At 42.6% G+C, this 26,100-nt stretch overlaps 1 protein-coding gene, 1 long non-coding RNA gene and 1 pseudogene across 13 annotated transcripts in view; 2 read left to right on the top strand and 1 right to left on the bottom strand.

The window, feature by feature from the left end:
- MAGI2 (membrane associated guanylate kinase, WW and PDZ domain containing 2) overlaps positions 1–25,423 on the top strand; it is a 1,363,649-nt gene extending 1,338,226 nt beyond the window's left edge. For 8 of the 11 annotated variants that reach the window (XM_045053218.1, XM_045053217.1, XM_045053215.1 and 5 more), the window contains one exon: positions 22,482–25,423. In XM_045053218.1, coding sequence (XP_044909153.1) covers positions 22,482–23,155 — 674 coding nt within the window. In that variant the 3' untranslated portion in view covers positions 23,156–25,423. The remainder of the gene's footprint in view (positions 1–22,481) is intronic. The other 3 variants (XM_019825382.3, XM_019825384.3, XM_019825383.3) reach the window with 2 other exon arrangements.
- LOC109497440 overlaps positions 1–26,100 on the bottom strand; it is a 41,643-nt gene that overhangs the window by 7,720 nt on the left and 7,823 nt on the right. Inside the window, exons 3-5 of one of the 2 annotated variants that reach the window (XR_006594839.1) lie at positions 20,828–20,981; positions 17,311–17,394; positions 2,565–6,433 (exon numbers count right to left, since the gene is read on the bottom strand). This is a non-coding gene — a long non-coding RNA (uncharacterized LOC109497440). Of the gene's footprint in view, positions 1–335; positions 6,434–17,310; positions 17,395–20,827; positions 20,982–26,100 lie in introns of those variants that run through there. The other variant, XR_002153637.3, reaches the window with a different exon arrangement.
- LOC109497438 lies at positions 7,593–8,863 on the top strand (annotated as a pseudogene).

Raw genomic sequence — 26,100 nt, 5'->3', positions numbered from 1 at the left:
ACTAGTAATATTGGTGAGGATGCCTGATTTGTGCTTGTCCTTGACAAGTCATCTTATGGACGTTGTGGAGCAGTTTTGTTGTGTTTGTTTTTTTTTTTTTTAATTTTTTTAATGTTTATTTATTTTTGAGAGAGAGAAACAGAGCCGGAGTTAGCACGGAGCCCACCAAGGGGCTCAAACCCACTGCAAGATCATGACCTGAGCCAAAGTCAGCTGCTTAACTGACTGAGCCACCCAGACACCTCGGCAGTTTGTATTTTTTAAAATTTAGGCCTCTTTTTCTTTTCTTTTCTTCTCTTTTCTTTTCTTCTCTTCTCTTTTCTTTTCTTCTCTTTTCTTCTCTTTTCTTTCCTTTCCTTTCCTTTCCTTTCCTTTCCTTTCCTTTTCTTTTCTTTTCTTCTTTTTTTCCCCTTTAGTTTTAGGCAAATGTGGGCATTGTTTTAGGTATCTCCTGGGGTGTTTACCTTTCAAAGATATAGTAAGATTTACATCTTCAAGGGACAAAGAAAGAATGGAAGTTCCTTCAAGAAGGACTTTGGTTTCCTAAGGCCAACAACTCACAAGCCTTTTGAGATAAACTGGGAAGGTTTTAAGATTGGTAAAAAGGAATAGATGATGGGGCACCTAGGTGGCTCAGGTGAGTTTCAGCTCTGTGCTGACAGCTCAGAGCCTGGAAGGAGCCTGCTTTGGATTCTGTGTCTCCCTCTCTCTCTGCTCCTCCCCAGCTTTGCGCTCTGTCTCTCTTCTTTCTTTCTCTCTCAAAAATAAATAAACATGAAAAAAAAAATCTTTTAAAGGAATAGATGGGACCTTGTATTACCTCCAGAACTACATTTTATTTTTCATTTTGCAAAGATTTATAAGATAAGAACAGTTGCTCTCAATTTTTTTTCCCCAAAGAGTTAGGTTGCAGCCTAAATGATATTAAAGGGTTGACCCACCGTCCAGTTACATTGTCTCCATTTGCTTCTCTCCCTCTGGGCCCATAAGTTTTAGGTTTGGGGAAGAGACTTTAAAAAATCCTATCAGGCTTTGAAGATCAGCTTCCAACTTCTAATCAACTTTTAACCAAAATACTACTACCCTTCCCCCACAAAAAACGGCATTTAAATATCTTGTCAGTTTTTAGCTTGGACAAACAATATATATTTGGGCAATATGGAAAAAACTTCATGCATCAAAGAGGCATCTTTAAAAAGGGTGCAAAGGATACTACCTTCTCAAGACCCAAAGTCAGTCAAAAGAACGGAGAGCCTGCAAATCTCAGGCACACAGAAAGCCCAAGCCATGCATAGAACAAATTTAGTAAGATTGTGCCTTTTTTTTTTTTTTTTTTTTTTTTTGTATCTACAGTTTCTGGAACAGCAGTTCTCAGACATCAAATAAGCAGGTGTGCTGGAAGGTGGCATGCTTAATTCTTTGGATTTTAGGAAGGAGGAATTTACATTGAATGTGGAGTTTTAATTTCTGTTCTTTCATCTTGTAAAAAGGAGTCCCTAAGGCTAGCCATTAAAATTCTTTGTATCCACTTTTTAATTTGGTCTTTTCCACAGACGCCAGTAAGACAATAGTTTAGGATGAGAGCTCTCCAAAATTTTTCAACTATAGAAGTTTTCAATTCAAAAATCCATCCTCTGGCCATTGACAAGTAGGATCTATTAATCTCAATAGCAACTCAAACTAATAAGCTTTTTTATGGCTTGACCAAGGACGTAAGAAGCATCCCACAAGAGAATACAAAATATGCAGCCCTCACAAGATCCAGCAAGTTCATTCCCAAAGATTGCCTAGGAAAGCAAAAGCCTTTGTTGCACAGGTGGTAAGGACGGTGTAGTGAATACTCGAGATGCCTCCAGTCACAAACCTGCTAATCTGTGACACCAGGCAGGTGCTATTGGAATGAGACTTTCCCAGCACTAACAAAGAAAGGAAGGTTGAGGCTACAAGGGCTCCTTATGGACTGGGACCCTTTATGGCAAACTCCCCTGAGAGCTGGCATGGTTGGATGAAGAGAGTGCTGTTTGGGAGTCCGTGCCATGGAACCCCACTCTATTCAGCTGGTGCACCCTGGTAAGTGTACCTTCTGCATGGCAGAGACCAAAGAGAATATTCTCACTAGTCGTAAAGCCAAATTCTCAGGACATGGAATAAGACAAAAGGAAAAACCCCATCCAGTTTTTACATAGGGGACTCACGGCCAAGTTTGTTTGCACAGATGCCGGTCTGGTAACCATGGTCTGTGAGCCACGCTCGAATAGCGGGCTTATGGTGCCTATGCCTGTGTTCTGCCCTATGGCTCTTCCTCCTTATGACAAACTACACAAAAGGCAGAGACAAAAACAGGGACCATCTTTGGGAGGAAAACAATGGATAAAAGTCAAGGGTACTCATTACCAAATTTTAACTAGAGTTCCTATGTCCAAGGAACTAGTTCCACAAATACTTTATCCTGCTAAGCTAAATTTAGGGGGTGGGGAAAAGGGGGGAGGAGACTCTCATCATGCTTGCTTCCAACAGACCCTGTCAGCAGAGATCCAGGAAACCCTTGTGGTAAGAATTCTTACCTTCTGATGCTGTTTGTCCGAGGTGTCAGGATGTCTCAGCTATAGCAGCCTCAGAATGAGCAGTGTCCACACCATGAAGTAAATCCTGCCAACTGTCAGGGAGGGAAATTTTTTTCTCTACCCTTCTACATTCTTCTGGTGGTCTAATCAGATTGACATGAGACAGATTAACAAGAAAAACACATTCAATCATATATGTAGAGGGGTCCCAGAGAACATGAGATCCACAGGCAGCCAGGTAAATGAGGTTTATATGCTACCTGAGCTAAGGAGAAGAGGGTAGAGGGGTTGGGAGACGAAGACAATTCACAGAAAGACAGCAAGAGCAGATGTTTGCCATGCCACACTGAGAAGTCTTTCTGATATAAAAGAACCGCATCTCTGGTGATAACTCTCTTTTTGTTGCAGCCTCCCCTGTCTAAATGTTTTGGGGCAGTTTAGGGGGGCAGGCAGAAAGAAAAACTTCTTGAGTCTTTGTTTCTCAAAAATAGTCACCCTAAAATAATCCTCATGCCAAAGAAACACATTTTGGGGTGGTAAATCTTGCTCCCCTGCAATTCACATGCATTTATTACAAATATACCAGGTTTCTCCACATTTCTGGAAATTACTAGAGTTGGCTGCTATGCCACTTTCAAGAAAGGGGAATGAGTGATCTTTGGCCGATCTATTTATTTTTCATCCAACTGATATTTATTGAACACTTGGTAGTATGCACCCAGTACTGTCAGAGACTTAAGTTGCAACAGCAAACAAGACAGATCACAGTTTGTGTCAAATAGGATTTATATTCTAGCAAGAGAGACACACAAATAAATTGTAGTCAATGTTGTGAACGAGACTAAGGACCTGCACCAGAAAATAACCACTTTGGACAAGGTGGTGAGAGAGGCCTCGGAGGAGGTGATACTGAAGCTGAAGAGACAAAGAGCCAAGCGTTTAGGCTGCAAATGTGCACACAGCCCAGGAACTGGGTCCTCCTCTTTCAGCAGATGTGTATTGTTCAGAAGGGAGCCTGCTGCACAAATTTGGCCTTCATGTCTGAGTCTGCACTGCTGCCAACAATTCACCCTCTGCACCCAATTGCCAATATCCTCCTCCCAAGCCAGCCTTTGGCTCCCCTGCCTGTCTGCAGCCCCTTGTTTAGGCTGCTGCCTGAGCACTCGGCGGAGCAAGCTGGCACAGTAGGGTTTTTCTGCAAGTGCACAGACCTGTACAAATCCCAGGCCCTGATGAACCATCATCTGCAGTGATAGTTCAATAGAGTGTCGGGTATTTTTCCTCCGTTCATCTTTATTTCTGGAGAAATGTCTTCAATAAACAGCCTTACCTTTTGCTAAAATGAAATTAAACCCGTGTGAAATAGGACATTTTGTATGAGCCCTAAGTGCTACAGAAATTGATACCCATTGGTTTGTTTCTAGGAAGTTCTGAGACTTTATTTGCAAAAATGAAAATTCATAGGCAGCATTAATGAAAACCCAGCCCAAACTCTCCTTTTCAAGGTGAGGCAGACTCTGGGCGCTTGGGTGGCTCAGTCAGTTAAGCCTCTGACTTCGCCTCAGGTCATGATCTCATAGTCCCTGCGTTGGGCTCCGTGCTGACGACTCAGAGCCTGGAGCCTGCTTCAGATTCTGTGTCTCCCTCTCTCTCTCTGCCCTTCCCTGCTCACACTCTGTCTCTCTCTCAAAAATGAATAAATGTTAAAAAAAAAAAAAAAAAATTAAGATGAGGCAGACTCACTACTTCCCACAGCCCCACCCATCTCCCTCCCACCCAGACCGCCTTCTGTCTTCAGCTGGTCTCTCCAATGTTGTCAAGCCCAGGCTCCTGTCACTCCCTCCCTTCCCACCAATCCGTGCCCTGTGCCACACAGACCCTTGTCCGCCACACTTCTTGGGAACTATAACATGAACATGAATGAGGGCTCAGATGGTTTCAAATAGTATCATCATTTGTTCTTGACTATCAGAGCAGGGGAGATGCAGGAGGTTTTCACAAACCAATAGGTAGGGAGTAAGGGTTCTCTGGCGTTATCAGCTGCCTGGTGGGGAAAAAAGGGTGCAATAACTGGGGACATGCTGCTAAGCTTACAGCAGCCCTTGGGGTCCTAAGTTCAGGGTCAGGCCTGTGATCCCAGCAGGGATCCTTCATGACAGTTCCTTTTATCCGAATGCCTCCTGGGCTCTGGTCCTCTCTCAGGTGCTTTGTTGTGCAATTTGAATGACAGAATGCATGCACGACATTTAGCATTAAGAGTAAATGCCCAGCAAATGTTAGCTGGGTTTTTTTTGTTTTGTTTTGTTTGTTCATTATTATCGCTATTATTTACAAGTGCTTACTATGTGCCCCAAAATGGTAGATCCTCACTTAGTTTTTACAAAAGTTTGGGTGATTTTAATTTTCACAACAGATGTCTAAGGTAGATAATGTATCATTTGGGCACAGAGAAGTTGGGTCATTTGCCCAAAGCTACACGGCTAGTCAGTAGTAAAGCTAAAATACAAATCTATGCTGCCTCAACTCTAGATTTCAATTCTCTTTCCTGTCTCCCATGTTCATGAGTCCTGACATTACAAAGTCCAACTCAGACCCTCCAGTGAGTCTCCAACACCTGCTGAATGAACTCCATGTCCCTCTGCATGTCCTTCAAATGAGGAAGCTCATTGTCACTTCATCTCAGGTCACCCTACAGCTCACATCCTGGGTTTGCACTGTGGGAGTCTATCTGGAGTCCCCTCCAGTGCCAAGCACACAGGAATGAGGGTGTGAATGTGTGAATGCAGGGAAGTCCAAATTGTGAGGCTCACTCTGGAATATACTGAAAAGTTTAGTTTGGGGTATGTGAAAGTGAAAGATTTGGGTTTTCTCTCTCTTCACATTAGGCAAGAAGTAGGCATGATTCAAAGCAGAAGAGAAGCAACGACTTGAAAAAAAGGCTAATTATTGAAGAAATAGGGGATGACATTGCTGCTAATAATAAAATTTTAATCGATCTAGTTTTCACTTCAAGACCATTTGCTCAGGGAGGCCTCCCTGAACTCCTAAATGAGGTTAGCACCCCATTAAATGCTTCTGTAGCACCCTTTACTTTTTAAAAAACTTTTCTTTTGATGGTCCATCACATTTGAAATCATTTGTTCTATATCTACTTCATATAACAAGCTTTGCAAGGGCAAGAATGTCATCTTGTTCATGCTGAATTCCCAGCAGTCGACACAGTTGCTTGGCACAGAGTAGATAATTGAATAAATATTCATTTACAGCAAGATTAATAGTATTTCTCAGCCAAAGAGTGATCATGCTTCTGCTTGCCAATACCAGTAAGAGAAAAGGAAATTTGATTTATTTATAAAAGAATCTAAAACAACATGATACTCTGATCGAAGCAACATGCAGTTAGTTAAGTGTTAGTTCAAGTATAATTCCTTTGTCAGTATCAGTGAATGACTCAACCTGTTAGATAAGGAGGAAGATCCTCCCTATCACCCTCCTGCTTAAAAGCTTCCCAACTCTCTTTCCAGTGAAGTTCTCCCCGACCTGCTCTCCCAGCTATCTCTTCTTCTGCTATCCCAGACACCCCTCACCATCCCCACAATCCACCCAGCACTTGCTGATTCCACTTTCTGGGATAGTCTTCTCTATTTCTGTGTCTATGCTCCTTTTAAACTCAAACTAAAGCCCTCTCCACGTCCCAAATACAGAACAATTGATTTTCATGTGCCCACCCCACAGCACTCCGTACTTGCCCCTGGAAGTCCAGAATTCTGAAATTGTACACGATGAGTTCCTGGAGTCACTAATCGTGTCTTGTTCATCTTCACATCTCCAGTGCCTAGCACACGACTGCCTGAAGGTCAGCACATATTCTGGTGAATAAAGACAAAAGAAAACCTCAGGTCCTCCTTGACTGTTCCTTTTCCCTCACACCCTATATCCACTCCATCAGCAGGTCCAGCCTAGTCTGTCTTCAAAACATTTCATGAATCTAGCCCCTTCTCACCACCTGCCTAGCCTAGGCCACCATCATGTCCTGCCTGGGCGACCACAATAGCCTCCTGACTGATGTCTGGCTTCTGCCTGCAATTTATTTTGCACACAGCAGCCATGTTAGCCTTTTAAAATGTTCCCTAGAGTCGCCAGGGAGGCTTAGTTGGTTAAGTGTCCAACTCTTGATTTCAGCTCAGGTCATGATCTCACAGTTCATGGGATCCAGCGCCATGTCAGGCTTTGTGCTGTCAGCATGGAGTCTGCTTGGGATTCTCTCTCTCTGCATCTCCCCCCACTCATGCTCTCTCTCTCTCTCAAAATAAATAAACTTTAAAAAATAAATAAATAAAAATAAATAAATAGAATAAAATATCCCCCTTCGTGAGACCATCCAATGGCCTCCAGAACACTTAGAATAAAATTCAAACTCCTCACTGAAGCCCCAATTGATCTTGCCTTTGCCCCCTCTGCCTCCACATCCTACTTACCATTCTGCCAACATGCCAAGCCTTGTCTTTGCACATGTTCCATCTGTCCCCACATGACTTGCTACCCGACATTCAATTCCCCTCTCAGTGTCAGCTCATCAGATAGGCTTTCCCTGACCACCTTATCTAAAACAGTACCCCACGGGGCGCCTGGGTGGTGCGGTCGGTTAAGCGTCCGACTTCAGCCAGGTCACGATCTCGCACTCTGTGAGTTCGAGCCCCGCGTCGGGCTCTGGGCTGATGGCTCAGAGCCTGGAGCCTGTTTCCGATTCTGTGTCTCCCTCTCTCTCTGCCCCTCCCCCGTTCATGCTCTGTCTCTCTCTGTCCCAAAAATAAATAAATGTTGAAAAAAAAAAATTTAAAAAAAAAATAAAACAGTACCCCAGGGTACTTGGGTGGCTCAGTCCATTAAGTGTCTGACTTCAGCTCAGGTCATGATCTTGTGGTCTGTGAGTTCAAGCCCTGCGTTGGGCTCTGTGCTCAGAACCTGGAGCCTGCTTCAGATTCTGTGTCTCCCTCTCTCTCTGCTCTGCCCTGCTTGCTCGCTCTCTCTCTCTCTCTCTCAAAAATAAACATCAAAAAAATTAAAAATAAATAAATAAAATAAAATAGTACCCCACATCTCTCTACCTTCTCACGTTACCTTATTTTCTTGTGTTGTACTTATCATTATCAGGCTTATTATTACCTATTTATATATTAATTTTCTGTCTCTTTCAATATGATAGTAAGATCCATGAAGATAGAAATATTGCCATCTTCACAGCTGCCTTTTCAGTGCATAGATCTCCTCTATAATGTTAGTAGGTGTCAACAAAAGTATGTTGAATGGAAGTTTTTAAAAAATTTGGAGGCATCCAAATGGAGGCATCTTCCAAAAATGGCAGAAAGGCAGGTCTCATGCTTGATGACTGAAGCTACCTCCTGGGCCTCTAGGTACCCATCATGGCTCATCATTGTCAAGCAGGTAGTGCTGGCTTGGAAGGTGGTGGTTGTCCACTGTGAGGGCAATGAGCTTTTCTGGAAACTTCTATAGAAACAAGTTAAAATACCTGGCCTTCCTCCACAAGTGTATGGACACCAACTGGTCCTGGGCCCCTACCACATCTTTGGGCAAACAGTAGAGACTTCTGCCCACCAGATGAAGAAGGCCAGGTGGCTCTGACCACCTCAGGCTGTTGGATGGGAGCCCACCACCCTCTGACAAGAAAAAGTCTGTTGATGTTTACTGCTGCCCTGGAGACTGTGTCTCATCCATGAAAGTTTGTCCATCTGGGATGCCTGGCTCACAACATTGGCTGGAAGTACCAAGAGGTGACAGCCACCCTGGACGAGGAGAGGAAGGAGAAGGCCAAGATTCATTAGAACAGCTCATGAGGTTATGGAAACAAACCAAAAAGAAGATGGAGAAGAAACATGACCAGTCTACAGAGACCCTCAAAACCCTATGACTCCCAATCTGACACAGTAAAGATTGTTTATTCTTCATGCTGGGCCTGACCTGCCCTTCCTCCATTACCGCCCTGGGATGTGGGGGATCCAAGAGCTGCCATCCGGGGTTTAGAAGGCTGGGGACACAGAAAGGGCTTAGTCACCACTCCTGTTTAAGAAAGACCTCTCTTTAAAAAGTCACTTTACACATCTGTAAGATCTGTGAAGGCATAATTTGTCTGTGACCTACTTGTTTATGAAAGAGTTTTAGATCAATAGCAGGAACAACCATAGTTACTTCAGTTTCAGTATTTGCAAACGTGAGCTGGAAAACTGTAATTGGAGGGGACTCTGCATTGTGAGTGAGGCATCTGTTTGAAACTAACTTCTCAAGTGGTTGTACACGATACTCTGCAGCTGCTAGAATATGGGAAGGTGTTTGCGGGGGAGTGTGAGCCTGGTGTGGTCCAAAGGTATTCATCATCGTGCATAGGGTGGGAAGACCTAGAACCAAGAGGCTACAAGCATTGCCCTTGCTGCTTCCCTGTATTTTGTGATCAGAAATGAGTAAGTTGGGTTTTTTTTCATAATTTTCTTTTTTTTTAATTTAAATTTTATTTTTTTAATTTACATCCAAATTAGTTAGCATATAGTGCAACAATGATTTCAGGAGTAGATTCCTTAATGCCCTTTACCCATTTAACCCATCCCCCCTCCCACAACCCCTCCAGTAACCCTCTGTTTGTTCTCCATAGTTATGAGTCTCTTCTGTTTTGTCCCCCTCCCTGTTTTCATATCATTTTTGCCTCCCTTCCCTTATGTTCATCTGCTCTGTGTCTTAAAGTCCTCATATGAGTGAAGCCATATGATATTTGTCTTTCTCTGACTGACTAATTTCGCTTAACATAATACCCCCTAGTTCCATCCACGTAGTTGCAAATGACAAGCTTTCATTCTTTCTGATTGCCGAGTAATACTCCATTGTATATATGTACCACGTCTTCTTTATCCATTCATCCATCAATGGACATTTTGTGTTCTTTTCATACTTTGGCTATTGTTGACAGCGCTGCCATAAACATGGGGGTGCACGTGCCCCTTTGAAACAGCATACCTGTATCCCTTGGATAAATACCTACTAGTGCAACTGCTGGGTCGTAATGTAGTTCTATTTTTAATTTTTTGAGGAACCTCCATACTGTTTTCCAGAGTGGCTGCACCAGCTTGCATTCCCACCAACGATGCAAAAGAGATCCTCTTTCTCCGCATCCTCACCAACCTCTGTTGTTGCCTGAGTTGTTAATGTTAGCCATTCTGACAGGTTTAAGGTGGTATCTCATTGTGGTTTTGATTTGTATTTGTATTGATTTGATTTGATGAGTGATGCTGAGCATTTTTTCATGTGTCGGTTGGCCATCTGGATGTCTTCTTTGGAGAAGTGCCTATTCATGTCTGTTGAGTTTGATAAGTTCTTTATAGATTTTGGATACTAACCCTTTATCTGATATGTCGTTTGCAAATATCTTCTCCCATTCTGTCGGTTGCCTTTTAGTTTTGCTAATTGTTTCCTTTGCTGTGAAGAAGCTTTTTATTTTGATAAGGTCCCAATAGTTCATTTTTGCTTTTGTTTCCCTTGCCTCTGGAGACATGTTGAGTAAGAAGTTGCTGCGGCCAAGATCAAAGAGGTTTTTGTCTGCTTTCTCCTCGAGGATTTTGATGGCTTCCTGTCTTACATTTAGGTCCATTTCATCCATTTTGAGTTTATTTTTGTTTATGGTGTAAGAAAGTGGTCCAGGTTCATTGTTCTGCATGTCGCTGTCCAGTTTTCCCAGCACGACTTGCTAAAGAGACTGTCTTTATTCCATTGGATATTCTTTCCTGCTTTGTCAAAGATCAGTTGGCCATACGTTTGTGGGTCCATTTCTGGGTTATATATATATATATATATATATATATATGAGAGAGAGAGAGAGAGAGATGGATGAGAGGGCAGTGTTTTGAGAAATAAAACTGGATACAGAAAAAAAATTGTCTGAGGATAGCCTTGATGAAATATGATAACGACAAAATCAGAGGACTCCAGACACAAGACCTTTGCTTCTACTAATACATTTTATTTTTTAAACAGCCAGAATTGTTTCAAAAAAGGCGGGGGGGGGGGGCACTTTGTTCCCTGGGGACATATTAATGGGGATATAGTTGCACATCATTTGTAGGGCCTCAGTCCAGAAGTGAGTTAATCTGATGCCTGAGTCTTGCCCATGAACGAATGGCTTATAGAGGCAGATGAAGGGGGTGTGAAAATCTCATCTGGGTACCACAGAGGCATGGGTTTAGCTGGAGTTCAAGAGTATCCTCTGAATAGCTTGTTTCCACTTCTGTCTTTGGCAAGAGGTGGCTATTATCAGTTTCCATCATTTCTCCCATGAAATGGGTACCTTATGATTGATTATTCTCATTCCTATTTCCACTGTCTCCCACTTCAGACAGGGATGTATTTCTGTGATGAAGAAAATGATCTAAAAAAGCTTTAAGATTAAAGATGCTTTCTAAAGATTAGTGTAAAACCTCTTCAATTCAGGGTGCCTGGGTGGCTCAGTTGGTTAAGCATCTGGCTTTGGCTCAGGTCATGATCTTGCGGTTTATGAGTTGGAGCCCCACGTCGGGCTCTGTGCTAACAGCTCAGAGCCTGGAGTCTGCTTCAGATTCTGCGTCTCCTCCTCTCTGTGCCCCTCCCATGCTCATGCTCTGTCTCTCTCTGTCTCTCAATAATAAATAAATGTTAAAAAAAATTTTTTTAATAAAAATTAAAAAAAAACCTCTTCATTTCGGATTCTGCTAACTCTGGGAACTCAGAATTCATCATCAGTTTCATCAGGCTAAGACTTACCTTAGTGCAATGATGAGGAAAACAGAGAGGTTACTAAGCAAACTAGTGGTGGTGACATTATTTGCAAACGGTGTAACCAATTTAAGAAGACTTCCCACCAGGCTTAAAAACAGTTTCTCAACACTATTAATTTTTTCACATTTAAAAACTGAGGTATATTAAGAAATTAAAAATAGAACTACCCTACGGACCCAGCAATTGCACTACCAGGTATTTATCCGAGGGATACAGGTATACTGTTTCGAAGGGACACATGCACCCCAAAGTTTATAGCAGGACTATCAACAATAGCCAAAGTATGGAAAGAGGACAAATGTCCATCAATGGATGAATGGATAAAGAAGATGTGGTATAGATATAGATATAGATATAGATATAGATATAGACATAGATATAGATATATACACACAATGGAGTATTACTTGGCAATCAAAAAGTGAAATCTTGCCATTTACAACTACGTGGATGGAACAAGAGGGTATTATGCTAAGTGAAATTAGAGAAAGACAAATATCATATGACTTCACTCATATGAGGACTTTAAGACACAGAGCAGATGAACATAAGGGAAGGGAGGCAAAAATAATATAAAAACAAGGAGGGAGACAAACATAAGCGACTCATAAATATGGAGAAAAAACAGAGGGTTACTAGAGGGGTTGTGGGAGGGGGGATGGGCTAAATGGGTAAGAGGCATTAAGGAATCTACTCCTGAAATCATTGTTGCACTATATGCTAACTAACTTGGATGTAAATTTAAAAAATAAATTAAGAAAGAAAGGAAGAAAGAAAGAATGAAAGAAAGAAAGAAAAGGAAAGAAAAGGAAAGAAAAGAAAAAGATCCTTAAAAAAATTGAGGTATAATTTACATACAGTAAAATTTGCCCTTTTCAGTATACAGTTCCACTCATTTTGAAAAATCCATACAGCTATATAATCACTATCATACGCAAGATACAGAGCAGTTCCAGAATCCCCCACAATTTTCCCATTCTTTGCGTGGTAGCCTCTCCCCACCCCAAACTTCTAGAAACCTCTCATCAGTTTTCTGCCCCTTTAGTTTTAATATTCGAGAATGTCATATAAAGGGGATCATACAGAATGTAACATTTTGGAGCTGACATCTTTCATTTGACATGACACAACTAAGATTCACTCGTGCTGTTGGGCAGATAAATAGTTTGTTCCATTTCGTGGCTGAGACTATCCATCGTGCCACAGTGTGTTCATCCGTTCACCAGTTGATGGACCTTCAGGTTGTTTCTAGTTTTTGGTGAATAAGAATAAAGCCACTAGGCAAATTCGCATACAGGTTTTTGTGTGGACCTAAGTTTTTATTTCACTTGTGTGGATACCTCAGAGCAGGATTGCAGAGCGATAGGGTAACTAAATGTTTCACTTTTTAAGAAACTGCTAAGCTGTTTTCCCAAGTGGCACTGTTCCACTTCTCATTTCCAACAGAATCATGTGACGGTTCTGGTGGCTCCACGTCCTTGCCAGTTATTTTCAGGTTGTTGTTTGGTTTTGGTTTTTACTTTAGCCATGTTAATAGATGTGTAGTGGTATTTCACGGTAGTTTTAATTTGCATTTTGCTATTGGGGATGTTGAGCATCATCCTATGTGCTGATTTGCCATTCAAATATCACCTCTAGTGAAGTGAAAATTCAAATCTTTTGCCCTTTCTAAAAATTGGGTTTAACTATTAATACAATGGCTGATATGTATATAAACATCCATATATGTATTGTTTCCTTTGATCACAGCCCTGGGAGGGAAGCAGGGCAGATGTTATTCCTTAACTCTCAGTTTTCCAGTTCCCTGAGAAATTGAGGCTAGAATGGTTAAATGACTTGCCCAAGTTCACCCCAAGTGGCAGTACGAGGGTTTGAGCCTGGCCTGTCACTGATACTCCTTCCTCCACTAACTGCTGACTTATCCTTCCTGAGGGCTGGGAGGGCCACTGCTGGCTCAGCAGGACTGTGAACTATCAGCTGAGGCTCTGGCTGAGTAAACCAGCACCAGCCAAATTATGGAAAGGTAGTTTGTGCTTGCCAGCTGTGGTACAGACACTTCCATCCCCTTTCTCCAGCAAAACTTCCCTGTGCTTTGTCTCCCTTCTCTGGAGTCCAACTCCCAACTACTAACATGTAGAAAAAAAAAAAAAAAATCTATCACAGAAATCTTCCCTGACTCTCTCCTCTTCCCACTCCTGCTTGGGGAGTTTTGCATTTTAACAGGGGCTTTGGGAGACACCTCTTCTTCATGTAGTGATTTTCAAACTGTCTATTGGAGCTTCAAGTTTCCCCAAGAAAGGGCCTAAAGACCAGTTCAGGTGTGATAGTTACCAGAGGGCAGGTGGGTGGGGCATGGGTGGAATAGGTGATGGGGATTAAGGAATGCAGAAGAGGGTTTTATTACCAAGAAACCCACAAAAACAAATAGCCCAGCACAGGTGGGAGGTGGGTGAATGGCAAGAGGCTTTGGATCCACCTCACCTAACCAAAGTGGTTCCATTTTTATTTGTTTACATAGTGGGTTTCATTTAAGATTTTATTTGAAAAGAAGAATGTGTTGCCCTCCAAAACATCCATAAAATAAACTAACCAACATATTTTTCATAAATCCCGGAATGCAGATATTTTACTAATTGAGAGTGATTCCTGAGCATCCCCACATTCCCAGGTCAATGTGAGTCATCAAGATTTTCCCTCATTGAAAAACAGAACTGAGTTTCCTAATCTGTTCTCCATGACACACTTCTGATAGGTTACATCAAGATATCGACTCCTTTTGGCCCTGGGGGCATATAGAAGGGCTTGGCTGGTGTTTTCAGACCTTGATCATTTCCATCTGTTTACTCTAATGCACTAAATAATATATTTTTCTACGTGTGTCCTGATGTGGAAAAAGTTAGAAAGCACCAAAATAGAATAGTGGCTTGGGCTTGGGCTCTGGAGTTATGTAGTCAGGTGTCCTGATTCTCACTTACCAGCTGAGTGGTCCTGGAAAATTGACTAAGGTATCTAAACCTCACTTTCCTCATCTGTAAAGTGGGGATAATAGCACCATATTGCTCAGGACCATTGTGAGGATGAAAAGATAATGTATGTGGCACACAGGGCACAGTTCCTGTTACAGATGAAGCACTCAGTAAACAGTAGCTCCATTATCAATAGCCCCTTCAGCCCTGGAGGTCAAGTTTGCCACAGGTGTACTGCTGCTCTTAAAATGAGTATAAATGTGAAGCAGCAGTAATCAAATAGGGTCACGATTTTTAAAGTTATTGATGTTTCTAACACTTCGTTTTCATCTCTCTGGTAAGAAAGATGAAACATACATGTTTGAATGCCATTAACAATGCCTCAGGAAGCAATGCTTCAGAAAGAGCAGAAGCAAAGTAAAATAATTAATGTGTTCAGAAGTTTTTTAAAGGCACATTTTTCTCTGTATTTTGTTACAAAAAGCAATCGCCTTAGTGATGGTTGAACAGATCCAAATGAACCATTATGGTTTGGACACATCCTTAAAAGATTTTTCTTTTGAACACCAAATGACTTCACATTACTGTCCTTTGATCTACTGTAATCATTTTTTATATTTTCCTATAATATTCTAAAATACAAGAGACTGTAGTTCAGTATAGCCACATCAGTATCCTTTAACCCAGCCAACTGTAGGTTGCAATAGGAAAGGTTTTCATAAGAAGAAGGAACACTTACCAAATCCATGGATCTCTTTGCAAAATGATTTTATTTTATTCATTTGAGCAGTAAAAGTATGTCTCAAACTGACCCAGTGTTTTCCAATATCTAGTGGGAGTATTTTCAATTCAGTTCAGGTCAAAGTGTGACACTGTGAGGGTCTTTTTTGAAGTATGTAGTATTATCCCTGCTCTTAAGAAATCTAATTTCATTATCTTCCAATTCTAGCTCATATTTCCAGCATTTCCACAAATCAACACCTTAACTATGGTGCCCACCCTTCTGTGTCCAAGGTTCAAACACAAATGGCATTTCAGAGTCTCCATTTGGAAGAATGATGGATTTGCCTCTGACAGACTCACTTGAGATAGAAGTTTCTCTGCTACTGCCCCAGAAGAAGAGATGAGCCCCATTTCACAATCAAAATAGAGGATAGCAAAGGAGTCTAGTGACAGTGTTTCAGCTGAGTTTGTAGACTACCACCCAACTGAGAAAGTTATTCAACAACCTGCTCCATTCCTGACCATCTAGGTAGCCTGGAACAAGTTATTTCACCTCTTTGTGCCTCAGTTTCCTCATCTGTAAAACATACAAGTTTGCATGTGGGTAAATATATTAGAAGAGTGATGTATCTAGGAAGCACCTCACTCAATGTTCCCTGTTGCTGTTATGAGTCATACAATAGTGGTAATACTATTGTTACTTTCCTGAACACTAATCCAAAAGGCAGCCATTAGCTCTGCATACCTGCCCTGTGTTGGGAGGAGGAGAGAAGTGTGGGAACCAATCAGCCCAAAGCTGGAAACACTAGGGCTATTAGGTGAGATGTGGGGCAGGAAACAAGCCCTCCTTCCTCTGCAGCAATCCCTGGCTCCTTTCTATGGTGTCTCCCTCACCCTTCTGCACAGGGTAAAATTAACTCTTCTTTGATTTCCTTACATTTCCTTCTCCTGCACAATTTTTTTTTTTTTTTCTGGAGATAAGAACCACCTAGGAAAACCAGTAGTGCAGATACTTATTTTTTTAATGTTTATTTCTGAGACAGAGACAGAGCATGAGTGGGGGAGGGGCAGAGAGAGAGGGAGACACAGAATCAGAAGCAGGCTCCAGGCTCTGAGCTGTCAGCACAGAGCCCAACATGGGGCTCGAACTCACAAACCGTGAGATCATGACCTGAGCCAAAGTCAGCCACTCAACTGACTGAGCCACCCAGGCACCCCTGCAGATACTTATTTATGGCAATAAGTAGTCTCTTCCTAGTGGGTCACTTCTCTGGTTACCGTCACTTGAGTTATATTCCATAAAAGAAACAAGCTGTTGAAACACAGTAGATGAGGTTTTTTTGTTTGCTTGTTTTTTTAATCTCAGGCACATGAAGTGCAATACAACATTTTATTTGTCAATATTGCTGGGTTCCTACAAGATAAAGTCAAGAGATCACACATCTTTTAACTCAAAGATAACAGTATGTGTATGAGTGTGTGTATGATTTATGTACATATATACTAATAATATGTAATTACATATTAGTCTATTTTCGTAAGTATTTATTTATTAGAGTGAGAGAGAAAGAGCGGGGGAGGGGCAGAGAGAAAGAGAAAGAAAGAAAGAGAGAATCCAAAGCCCACACGGGGCTCGATCTCATGAAGCACAAAATCAGAACCTGAGCCAAAATCAAGAGTCAGTCTGCTTAACCAACTGAGCCACACAGGCACCCCTAATCAGTCTATTTTCTAGGAGAGATCCAAAGTGACTGGAACCAACAATAAGAAGGGGAAGAAACTTAATCCTAACTTAGGATGGGGACCTGCATCTGCCCCCCAATAGAGTGTGAGCTATTGAGGGTCCGTCTTGCCTGTGGTTCATCTGAACATTCATCGGCATAGTGAGTAATGACTCCCCAGAGATAAAGCTCCTTTAAGCAACATCATCATGGCTGAGAAGATTAACAAGGGAAAGAATATCTGTTAAAAGTCAGGAGAACTAAACTACCTGTTCTCCATCCAGAGCTTCTCTATGTTTCTTTAGTTTAGAACTAAACTGAGATAGAGCTTCTCTATCTCTCTCCATCCCAGGGACCACTGATGAAAGCCAAGAACTCTTCCCAGTGCCCTTTCTGTGGCTGCCGTCCTCCCTTTGCACTCCTGCCCCAAACTTACTGATTTCCCTTCCCACTTCAAATACACACTAGCAATTCACCACCATCCTCCCCCTCTGAAAATTGATAAAAGTCATAGACACAAACCTTTTTTTTGCTGATTATCCTCTAAATGAAGATCTTCTCTGAAGTATTTGCTCAAGTAGGCATCTGGTTTCAAGTCTTCCATTTCTGTGTGTGGAACAGATTGATTTGTTCATCAAATATTCACTGAGCCTTTATCACTGTGTCAAACACTAGTAATTCCCACTGTGATAAACAAGACCAAGGTGGCCATTGCCCTCGTGAAGATTTGCCACCTAGTAGTTGAAACTGATATTAATCAAATAAGCAGGCAGATATATAATTACAAATTATAATTACTATTAGGAAATAAAAGCAAGATGCTCTTGAGGACAGCACAATATCTACCTTGGATTGGGTCCTCTAGGGTGATATTTAAGTGACCTAAAGAATAAAAAAGAACTCACCATGTGAATAGTTGGGGGGAGAACCTTCTGGGCAGAAGAATCAGTAATGATATCCCAGAATAGAGAAGGCGCTTGGTGCATTTAGGAACTGAACGAAGGCCAGTGTGGGTGGAGAATAGAAAATAAATGGGGATGAAGCTGAGGAGTCTGGCAGGGGCCAGATCATGCAGGCTTTTGCGGGTTATGATATTAATTTTGCATTTTCATCTAACAGCATTGAGAATCCACTGAAGTTTTAAGCAAAGGAATGACATGGTCTACTTTGTGTCGCAAAGAGATTCTTGTGGGTGCTGTATGGAGAATAATTAGTAGTAGGGGAGACTAGAAGTAAAGAGAAGAGTGGATTACGGGAGTAGCCCTGTGAGAAACAGTGGCTTGGAACGTACATCCTTGGTTATGGGAACTAGGTTAGTTGTCTTGAGCTCTGAGCTCAGGAGAGGGTGTGTATCCTACACTTCTCTTGTCTGCACAGCAATGAAATTCATTTTTGAATTCTCTGTCTTCAACAGTATTGCCAAGGGTTTATGAAAGAGGTCCACACTACGGTGTTTTTTTTTTTTAAGTTCTTGTTAATGTTTATTTATTTTTGAGAGACAGAGTGTGAATGGGGGAGGGGCAGAGAGAAAGGGAGACACAGAATCCAAAACAGGCTCGAGGGTCTGAGCTGTCAGCACAGAGACTGATGCAGGGCTGGAACCCACGAACCATGAAATCATGACCTGAGCCAAAGTCAGGCACTTAACCGACTGAGCTACCCAGGCACGCCCATGGCTGTTTTTAACTGTGTTTATCTTGGGCAGCCCACACTGGTTGCAGTCCTTCTAGGGAGTGCCCTAAATCTTGACCTCAGGTGGTGAGAGTCCAAGTATACTTGAAGATAAGACTGATAAGACTTGTGGGTGGATTGTATTTGTGAGGTGAGGGAGAGAAAGGAATCAAGCATGACTCCAGGGGATAGTTGTGCCACTCACCAAGATGGGGAAATGAGGAAAGAGTGCAGAATAGGCTTGGGGAGAAAAGATTTCCACTTTTGACCTGTTAAATGAAGACGCCAGTGAATGATCCGAATGGAGACAGCAAATAGACAGGTGGACACACCAGCCCAGAGCTCGTAGCATAGACCTCAGCAGAAACATTCAGGAGTATTGCTTTTGTATAAAAGCCACATGAATAGAGGAGAATAGCTAGGAGATACTAAAAAGAAAGAAAATGACCTAAGACCAACCCCTGAGAAATTCCAACATTTAGAGGTCAAGTAAAAGAAGAGGAAATTGAGAAGGAACTGCCAAAGAGAGAGTCTAAACAACAGGAGAACAGAGTGTCATGGGAGCCCAGAGTTGGCTTTGTTTCTGGCAGTGAAATGTGGTGAGATAAAGCATTAAGATGAATACAGAGAGATAGCCTCTGGACTTGCCAATAGAAAGATCACTGGTGACCTGGACAAGAGCAGGTAGAGGAAGTCAAGTTGGAATAAGAGGCTTTTTCCTTTCTGATTTCAGCCCATTGGGCTGGGAACACTGTTTGGACAATGGGGCTGCAGAAACCCCCGCAGGCCCACATGGCTGATTTTGTCTTCCTAGGATGCATCTCTGTTATTTCCAGTTCTGGTTAGAACATCTCAGACAGGAACAATGTGGGCAGCTCATCTTCCTGGGCACCGACTCAGCAAATGAACACAATCACATGCTTTAGGCGGTGGCCGGGTTGGAGAAAAAAAAAGAAGGGGGAAGGAGCCAGGAGGAAAATAAGGTTTGAAGGAAGCAGAACAAAATATGGTTGTTTCTTCTGGTTATTGTGTATCAAGATTTCATGAAAACTGGAGTTTGAAATGTTAGAGTAAGACTTTTCCTGACCACCAGGGTTCCTGCCACCCGGATGAGGCCGGTGAAAGGGCAAGGTGGGGGAGGGGCTGTCTGCTGCCCTTGGCGCTTATACACAGCTTTGCAGGCTCCTGCCTCGTGCAGACACCTCATGGCTAGTATTCAGATGGAGAATTCTTGTCCAGAAAAATGAAAACTATTAAGCCACTTATACAAATGTCCATCCTTTAAGTCATTTTATGTTAAGATCTAGTTCATTTTAATTTCTCACTAATACTCGCAGTCAGTAGTAGCTTGGAATATTTTAGCATGTAGTTTCTCCCACTAAGAATTTAATGATCTATAAACAAACACTTGAGAAATCTTTTTATCATAAGAGGTATTCTTTTGTGCTTTGTATTTTGAATGATTTCACCTTCTAGTTTATTATCACAAGTAAGATGTTCAGAAATAAATGCTAAGTATTCTGTTCAGTGAGGGGGTCTAGTCCCTGTTGGTCAGCAGTGGCCATTGAGCATGTCCATTTCACATGCTTTGATCCTATTTGCAAGGCAAGATGTTAGGAAAATTTTCTCAGTAAGTGCAAAAGAGGAAAGAAACCCAACATTTTACTCTTGGCTGACCCATTTTGTCATCTTGGTCAAATTACTTAACCTCTCTCTGCTCCAATTCCTCCTTCAGGAAATGCTGTGAATATTATCAGCCTCCCTGTATCTCACAGTAATTCAAGGCCAGCTAATTGACTCTGCCACAGTGATGGAATTGGCCCAGGTGGGGGTGGGAGGAATGTTGGAGAAAGATATTAAAAGTGAACTATCATTATCACGGTCCAAGCTAGAGATTACCATTGCACAACAACACTCTAGTTAGGCCTTTTGGAAACCACTTTTAACTCTTTCAGGCAATATCTTCCTGTATGATGGAATTGCCACGGACTATCATTTGCTCTGACGGTTTCATTTTCAAACGCTACCCCAGCCAGAATCAGAACATACTCCAATTTTCAATGAAAACATTTGCATTTGAGGATTTTAGAATATTCCTCGAGGTAGCCAAGTCTACCCAGGGTAGAGCAACACAGCACATGGGAATCACAGCATATGGGAATGGCTGATTTACTGGCACTTACTCAAAACCTCACCTGCTAGTATGCTAGTTAATGCGGCCCAGTTTGTAAGTGGGCCACAACTGGGACATCTAAGAAAAATCTGACTCAACTATGTGTATAAAATCGTTATAGTCCTCCCATTGCAAAGTGATTTTCCCTTTGAAAGTGCAAGTCTCATCTCTGTGAGGTAAACATTTCATCCTTACCTTATAAAGGGAGAAAATGAGGCTCAGAGAGATCAAGTAGTTGATCTCAAACCCCATCTTGGTAAATGCCAGAGGCAGGATTAGATTCCAGGTTTTCCCATGCTTTTCCAGGACTTTTTACTTTTTACTCATGTGAACATGATAATGGATATGTCTATGAAAAGAAGGAAGAGAATATTATGCCTTAAAATACTCCATTCAAATTTCACATCAAAGGAGAAACTTTTTATAACTGACTTGATATTGTACAGGTGACCAGAATTTCTGGAACTATCAACCCCACTGCCTTTATCTTCTCCTTATCTCTTTATAAATCAGCATCAAAGGTACCAGATAAGAATTTTCAAATTTTAAACAAAGTAGACCCTTGACATTCACAGATTAAGTCTGAATAAGAACCTCTAATTGTCTGTGACACATAATGTTCCAGTGGTGGGAATCTGACCCACAGGCACTGAGGCTGGTATGTGGGACAGAATCTCTGGGGCTAGTGAAGAGCCTCTCCTGCCACCCAGCATTCAGATTTCAATGTGGTCTCCTTGTTCCCACTCATGACGGTGTACCTGTTCTGTGGAGAAAACTTACGCCCTAGAAAGTCCAAAATCTGAGGATTTCCAAAGGTTTGGGGGACATACTCCTAACAAATATCCAAGGATCACTGTATTGGATTTTCCTGCTTTAATTTTGCTTTAGTGGCCAGAAACTTTAGTGCTCATAGTAGTAACTAACTCATCCCAGATTCCTAACACATCTGTCCTCCTACTTGGCCTCTGACCTTTAAAACAAAAAATCGTTTCTCATTTTTATCATTCTATTTTGTATGTGTGTTGTTATAAATGTCTCAAGTCCTTTCTCAAAGTAGGGAGATCTTAAACACCAAATAAATGTTGAAACTAGGCTCCCTAGAAAGAAAGAATTTCTCTAAATCTGGCCCTGCTATAATGTCAGGATTACTCAAAAGAATTAAGGACTGTGATTTCCAAAAGACAACAGTAAATTTTTTTTTGATGAATTTATCCAAATTCCAAGAGCATCTGGTGGTAGCTAATTATGCTTTGAGTGACACCTAACGGTTGAAAGTCACTGTCCCAACTTCTTCCAGAGGATTCAGACCAGTGTTTCTCAAAGTTTGGTTCTGGGACCATCTTCAGAATCATCCGGTGCCTGTTAAAAATGCAGAGAAATTCCTGGGCCCCAAGCTACGGAATTCTCTGGGACTAGCCACCTGGGAATCTGTATTTTTCACAACTACCCCAGGTGATTCAGATGTGTAACTCGAGTTTGAGAACCACTGATACTCTAGTTGCCAAGCCTACCTATATCCACACGGGGCTGTCAGACCTGAAGGCACCCCAGGAAGCTAGAAGGGGCCAAGGCGGAGGGACGGATCAGGCCCGACCTTAGTTAGCAATGACCTCCCTGATCCATCAATGAGGGAAGGAGGTGGGGTAGATGAGTCGGGGAACACAGAACCCCCGGGGATACGGCCGGCTGCCCCGTTGGCAGTGAGGGTGGGAGCGGCGGTGGCTTGGGACCTTGAAAGCAGTCGCCCCTGGCCGCCTGCTCTCGTCCCTAAGGTAGAGAGAGAGAGGTCGCGGGAGCGTGGAAAGGCTGCGAGGCGCGCCTCCTAACGCCTGTGCTTCCTGTCCCACAGACGAACCCAACTGCTGGAGTTCTCCCGCTGCCGCCTCCCCAGGTCTGCCGGAAGTAGGCGTCTCCCTCGAAGACGTCCTCTCTCCATTCTCTCCATCACATCCAGCCCCACCCTCCGACCCTTCCCACCAGATAGGCCCAGACCCAACTTGGGATATCAAAAGGGAACACGACGTTAGGAAACCAAAGGAGCTTTCAGCCGGCGGCCAGAAGAAGCAGCGCCTCGGGGAGCAGAGGGAGCGCTCGGCCAGCCCGCAGAGGGCCGCTCGGCCGAGGCTCGAGGAGGCGCCAGGCGGCCAGGGGCGGCCCGAGGCCGGCAGGCCCTCCTCGGAGGCCAGGGCGCCCGGGCCCGCGGCGGCGGACGCGGCGGACGCGGCGCGGGCCGGCGGGAAGGAGGGGCCCCGCGCCGCGGTGGGCCCCGAGCTCGGCCGGCGCGAAGGCCCCGGGGCTGCGCCCGCGTTCGCGGGCCCGGGCCGTGGCGGTGGCGCGGAGCGCCCGGGCGCGCGGGAGGCCGAGGGCAGGGCGGGCGCGCGCGCGGGGCCCCGGCAGGGCGCGCGGCCCCCGGGGGGCGCCCCCGCGCGCAAAGCCGCCGTCGCGCCGGGGCCTTGGAAAGTGCCCGGCTCCGACAAGCTGCCGGGCGTCCTGAAGCCCGGCGCCTCGGCTGCGGGCAGATGAGCCGCGCGGCAGCAGCCCGCCGCCCCGCCTCGACGCCTGCAGGCCGTTCTTCTTAGGTTCCGTCTCACGGCGTTTTAATTTATTTTCACTGTCACACGCATAGATCCACGAGGCACCAAGGCCTGGGAGCATCGACGTGAAGTCCCACGTGTCCAACGAGCATGGGCCGTACAGCGTCCACGCGCAGACCTAAACTGATCCTAAAGCCCCTGGTTCCATTTTGGGGGCTTTGGCAGCTATGGAAGAACCAAAATAACGTGAAGAACATCACAGAGAGACAGTGCAGTGTAGCTTTAGTAAAAAGAAAAGAAAAAAAAAATTACCCCCACTGCATGAAGGATTTGGATGCCATCCAAACTTTATATCAAGAAACTGGACAAGTTAAGAGCAATCACAAACTGGAATATCGCCTTAAAAATCAAACTGCACGGAGCAAGCTGAAACTGAGACAAGATTATATCTTTTAATTGATCTAAAGAGTTGTAAATAAATTGTTCTCGACATATCTAGACAGGGGTTAAAAGGTTTCTTTGAAACATTCAGAACTGTTCGCCCATGACCTGTTTCCATGGCTCACTCGTGGCATCCATCACCGGTATTAGCTGCAACGTTCCCTGCGTACTGCAGGACGAGTTAGAAATCTAGTGAATTCATTGGTGTGATGCCATTTTTACTGCCATTTCTGTGATCAAATCATATTTCTGTACATTTTCAGTGGTAGGATAAAAAAGGTTTGAAAATTGTATCTTAGGGAACAGATTGCCATAAGTCAGAATTTTGCAGTTTAGCTCATAGATCCTAATTGGTTTTCATCTAAAATACGCATTTTATAATTGAAGGACCACAATTTGTTTAATCAAGATTGGCAACGCTGCAGTTCCTTTATGAAAAGGCTTTCCTATTGTCTCAGGCTAGCAGAGATAGTAGCTTCTTTGACAGCAGTGTTATTTTTCACTTATTTTATTGTCTTTTTAATCCTCTTTCCATTGCTTCATTTTCACTTTGATAGAGCAGAGACAAAGTGTTTCTCCTGTATTTCTCAGATTATAATGAATCCCTGATATTAAAAAATCATTATGACCAATTTATTTTCATCAAAGAATGTGAACCTTTTAGCGTTCTTTTCTGCTTATTGTTCTTTAGTCTTTCTCCTTTTATTTTCATTTGGTTTGCTTTCTTGTCTTTGTATTCTTTGTCATTTTTTAATTTCTTTAGTAACCTCTAGGTGTTTCCGTTTATCTTCATCAATCTATGGTTGATTCCCTAGTAAAATTCTTTCTTCCCTGCCGTTTTAATATTTCTTTGTAAAATGTTACCCTCAGTTAATTATCCATTGGTACTGATTTGTAGCTACACATATTAAAAAGGCAAAATGTTTCTGAGGGCAGTTTCTCTTTAATTTGTCCTGAATGAATGAGGCTGCATCCTTCCCATATTCTGCCCCTTACAGGAGTTCAAATGCAAATAAGCCTCACCTCCCTGCACTTGTAGTCAAATAAGTAAAACGGGAGATCAGGTCCATCACAGGGGGTCACACATAATAGCCTCCTTCAGCTGACTCTTTCCCTCTCTGTAAATTGCAGTAACCTGAGCACTAGCCATTTAATTTCCATCAGGCATAGGAGTAGTTTCGTTGTTTGACAAGAAGAGAATATGGTTGAAAGCCTCAAGTGAAGAATCTTGCAGCTTGTAAAAGCAATTTCCAAAAATGGAATCCATTCAACATAAACAAAAGCACAAACACATGTAGCAGTTTACAATACTTTGGGTTTAATCTCAATTAGTCTTTCTCCCCTGGACTAGAAATCCAGTATAGTTTGCCATTAATTTATTGAATCTGGTTTTGGACAATGCTTCTGTAGTGTAGCTGCACGTCCCAGTACTGTATCCTCTGACCTTTATTTTTCATGTGTTACAAAAGGATAAAAAAAAGTTGAGATTACGCTTGCATAAATTCTAATTTGCACAGTTCACAGCTACTACTCGTGCAGTAATTGCTTTATGCGGCTGTAATCCATAACCTGTGAAGACAGCACATCATCTAAATCCCATTCCAAATAATATATCTGTGTAGTGTTAGCTGTGAATTTACCCTGTACAGCTGTATCTCTATAAATATAATTCCATGTATTAATAGTCACAGAAAGACTGTAAGTGAGCAACTATTTTTATGAAACGCACCACTATGGATAAATTAACTTTTACAGAAATCTTGTTTACTGTATGATATTCTAAAACACTGTCAAATAAAATATATATCCAAAAATCTTTTCTTTTTCCAACTATGTAGGCTGTGTGTTAATTTGAAGTCAGTAATTACTGGGGGTTAATTTTTTTTAAACTGCAGTTTTCATAGATTTTTTTAGAGTGTAATTTTAATGCCCCCGAACAGGACTCCTTTTTCAAACCTGAACCTAAATGTAGTGGAATTATACAGGAAAAAAAAAAAAAAAAAAAAAAAAAGAAAAAAAACTGTTGACTTTATTTGCCCAAGTAAATGGAGAGTTTTTTCAAATACTCTCTAGTTGGTACTTGTCTGTCAGCTAACTACACCATCTGTGAACTGGCAGTATGTTTCTGTTGCTTGCTACACTGATTGATACTGAGCCCTTTTTTTTTCAAAAAGGATGTCAGGTATCAATCAACAATATATCCCATCACATGTTTTCCTTTTAATTCTGAAATTTTTTCATGTAAAATCCAGAGAAGTTTATGTAGAAGTCAACATTTAGTGAACAGTAGTGTAGAAGTCCAGATGCCCTCTGCAGTTTATTGCAGAGCATACGCTAGGGAGAGACGTCTACGGAGTTATGGGAGGACTGCAAGGCGGCCACCACAGAGATCACAATCCAGAGAAGCAGTTAGCAATCCCAATCCTGTTGGGACCTCCCAGTGATGTCACTAGGAGGCCTAAAACTCCCAAACTGACTGCTTTTACTTCACTG

The sequence above is a fragment of the Felis catus genome, chromosome A2 (assembly GCF_018350175.1).
Source record: "Felis catus isolate Fca126 chromosome A2, F.catus_Fca126_mat1.0, whole genome shotgun sequence".
Classification (NCBI taxonomy): domain Eukaryota; kingdom Metazoa; phylum Chordata; class Mammalia; order Carnivora; family Felidae; genus Felis; species Felis catus.
This window is presented reverse-complemented; position numbering and strand designations above follow the sequence as displayed.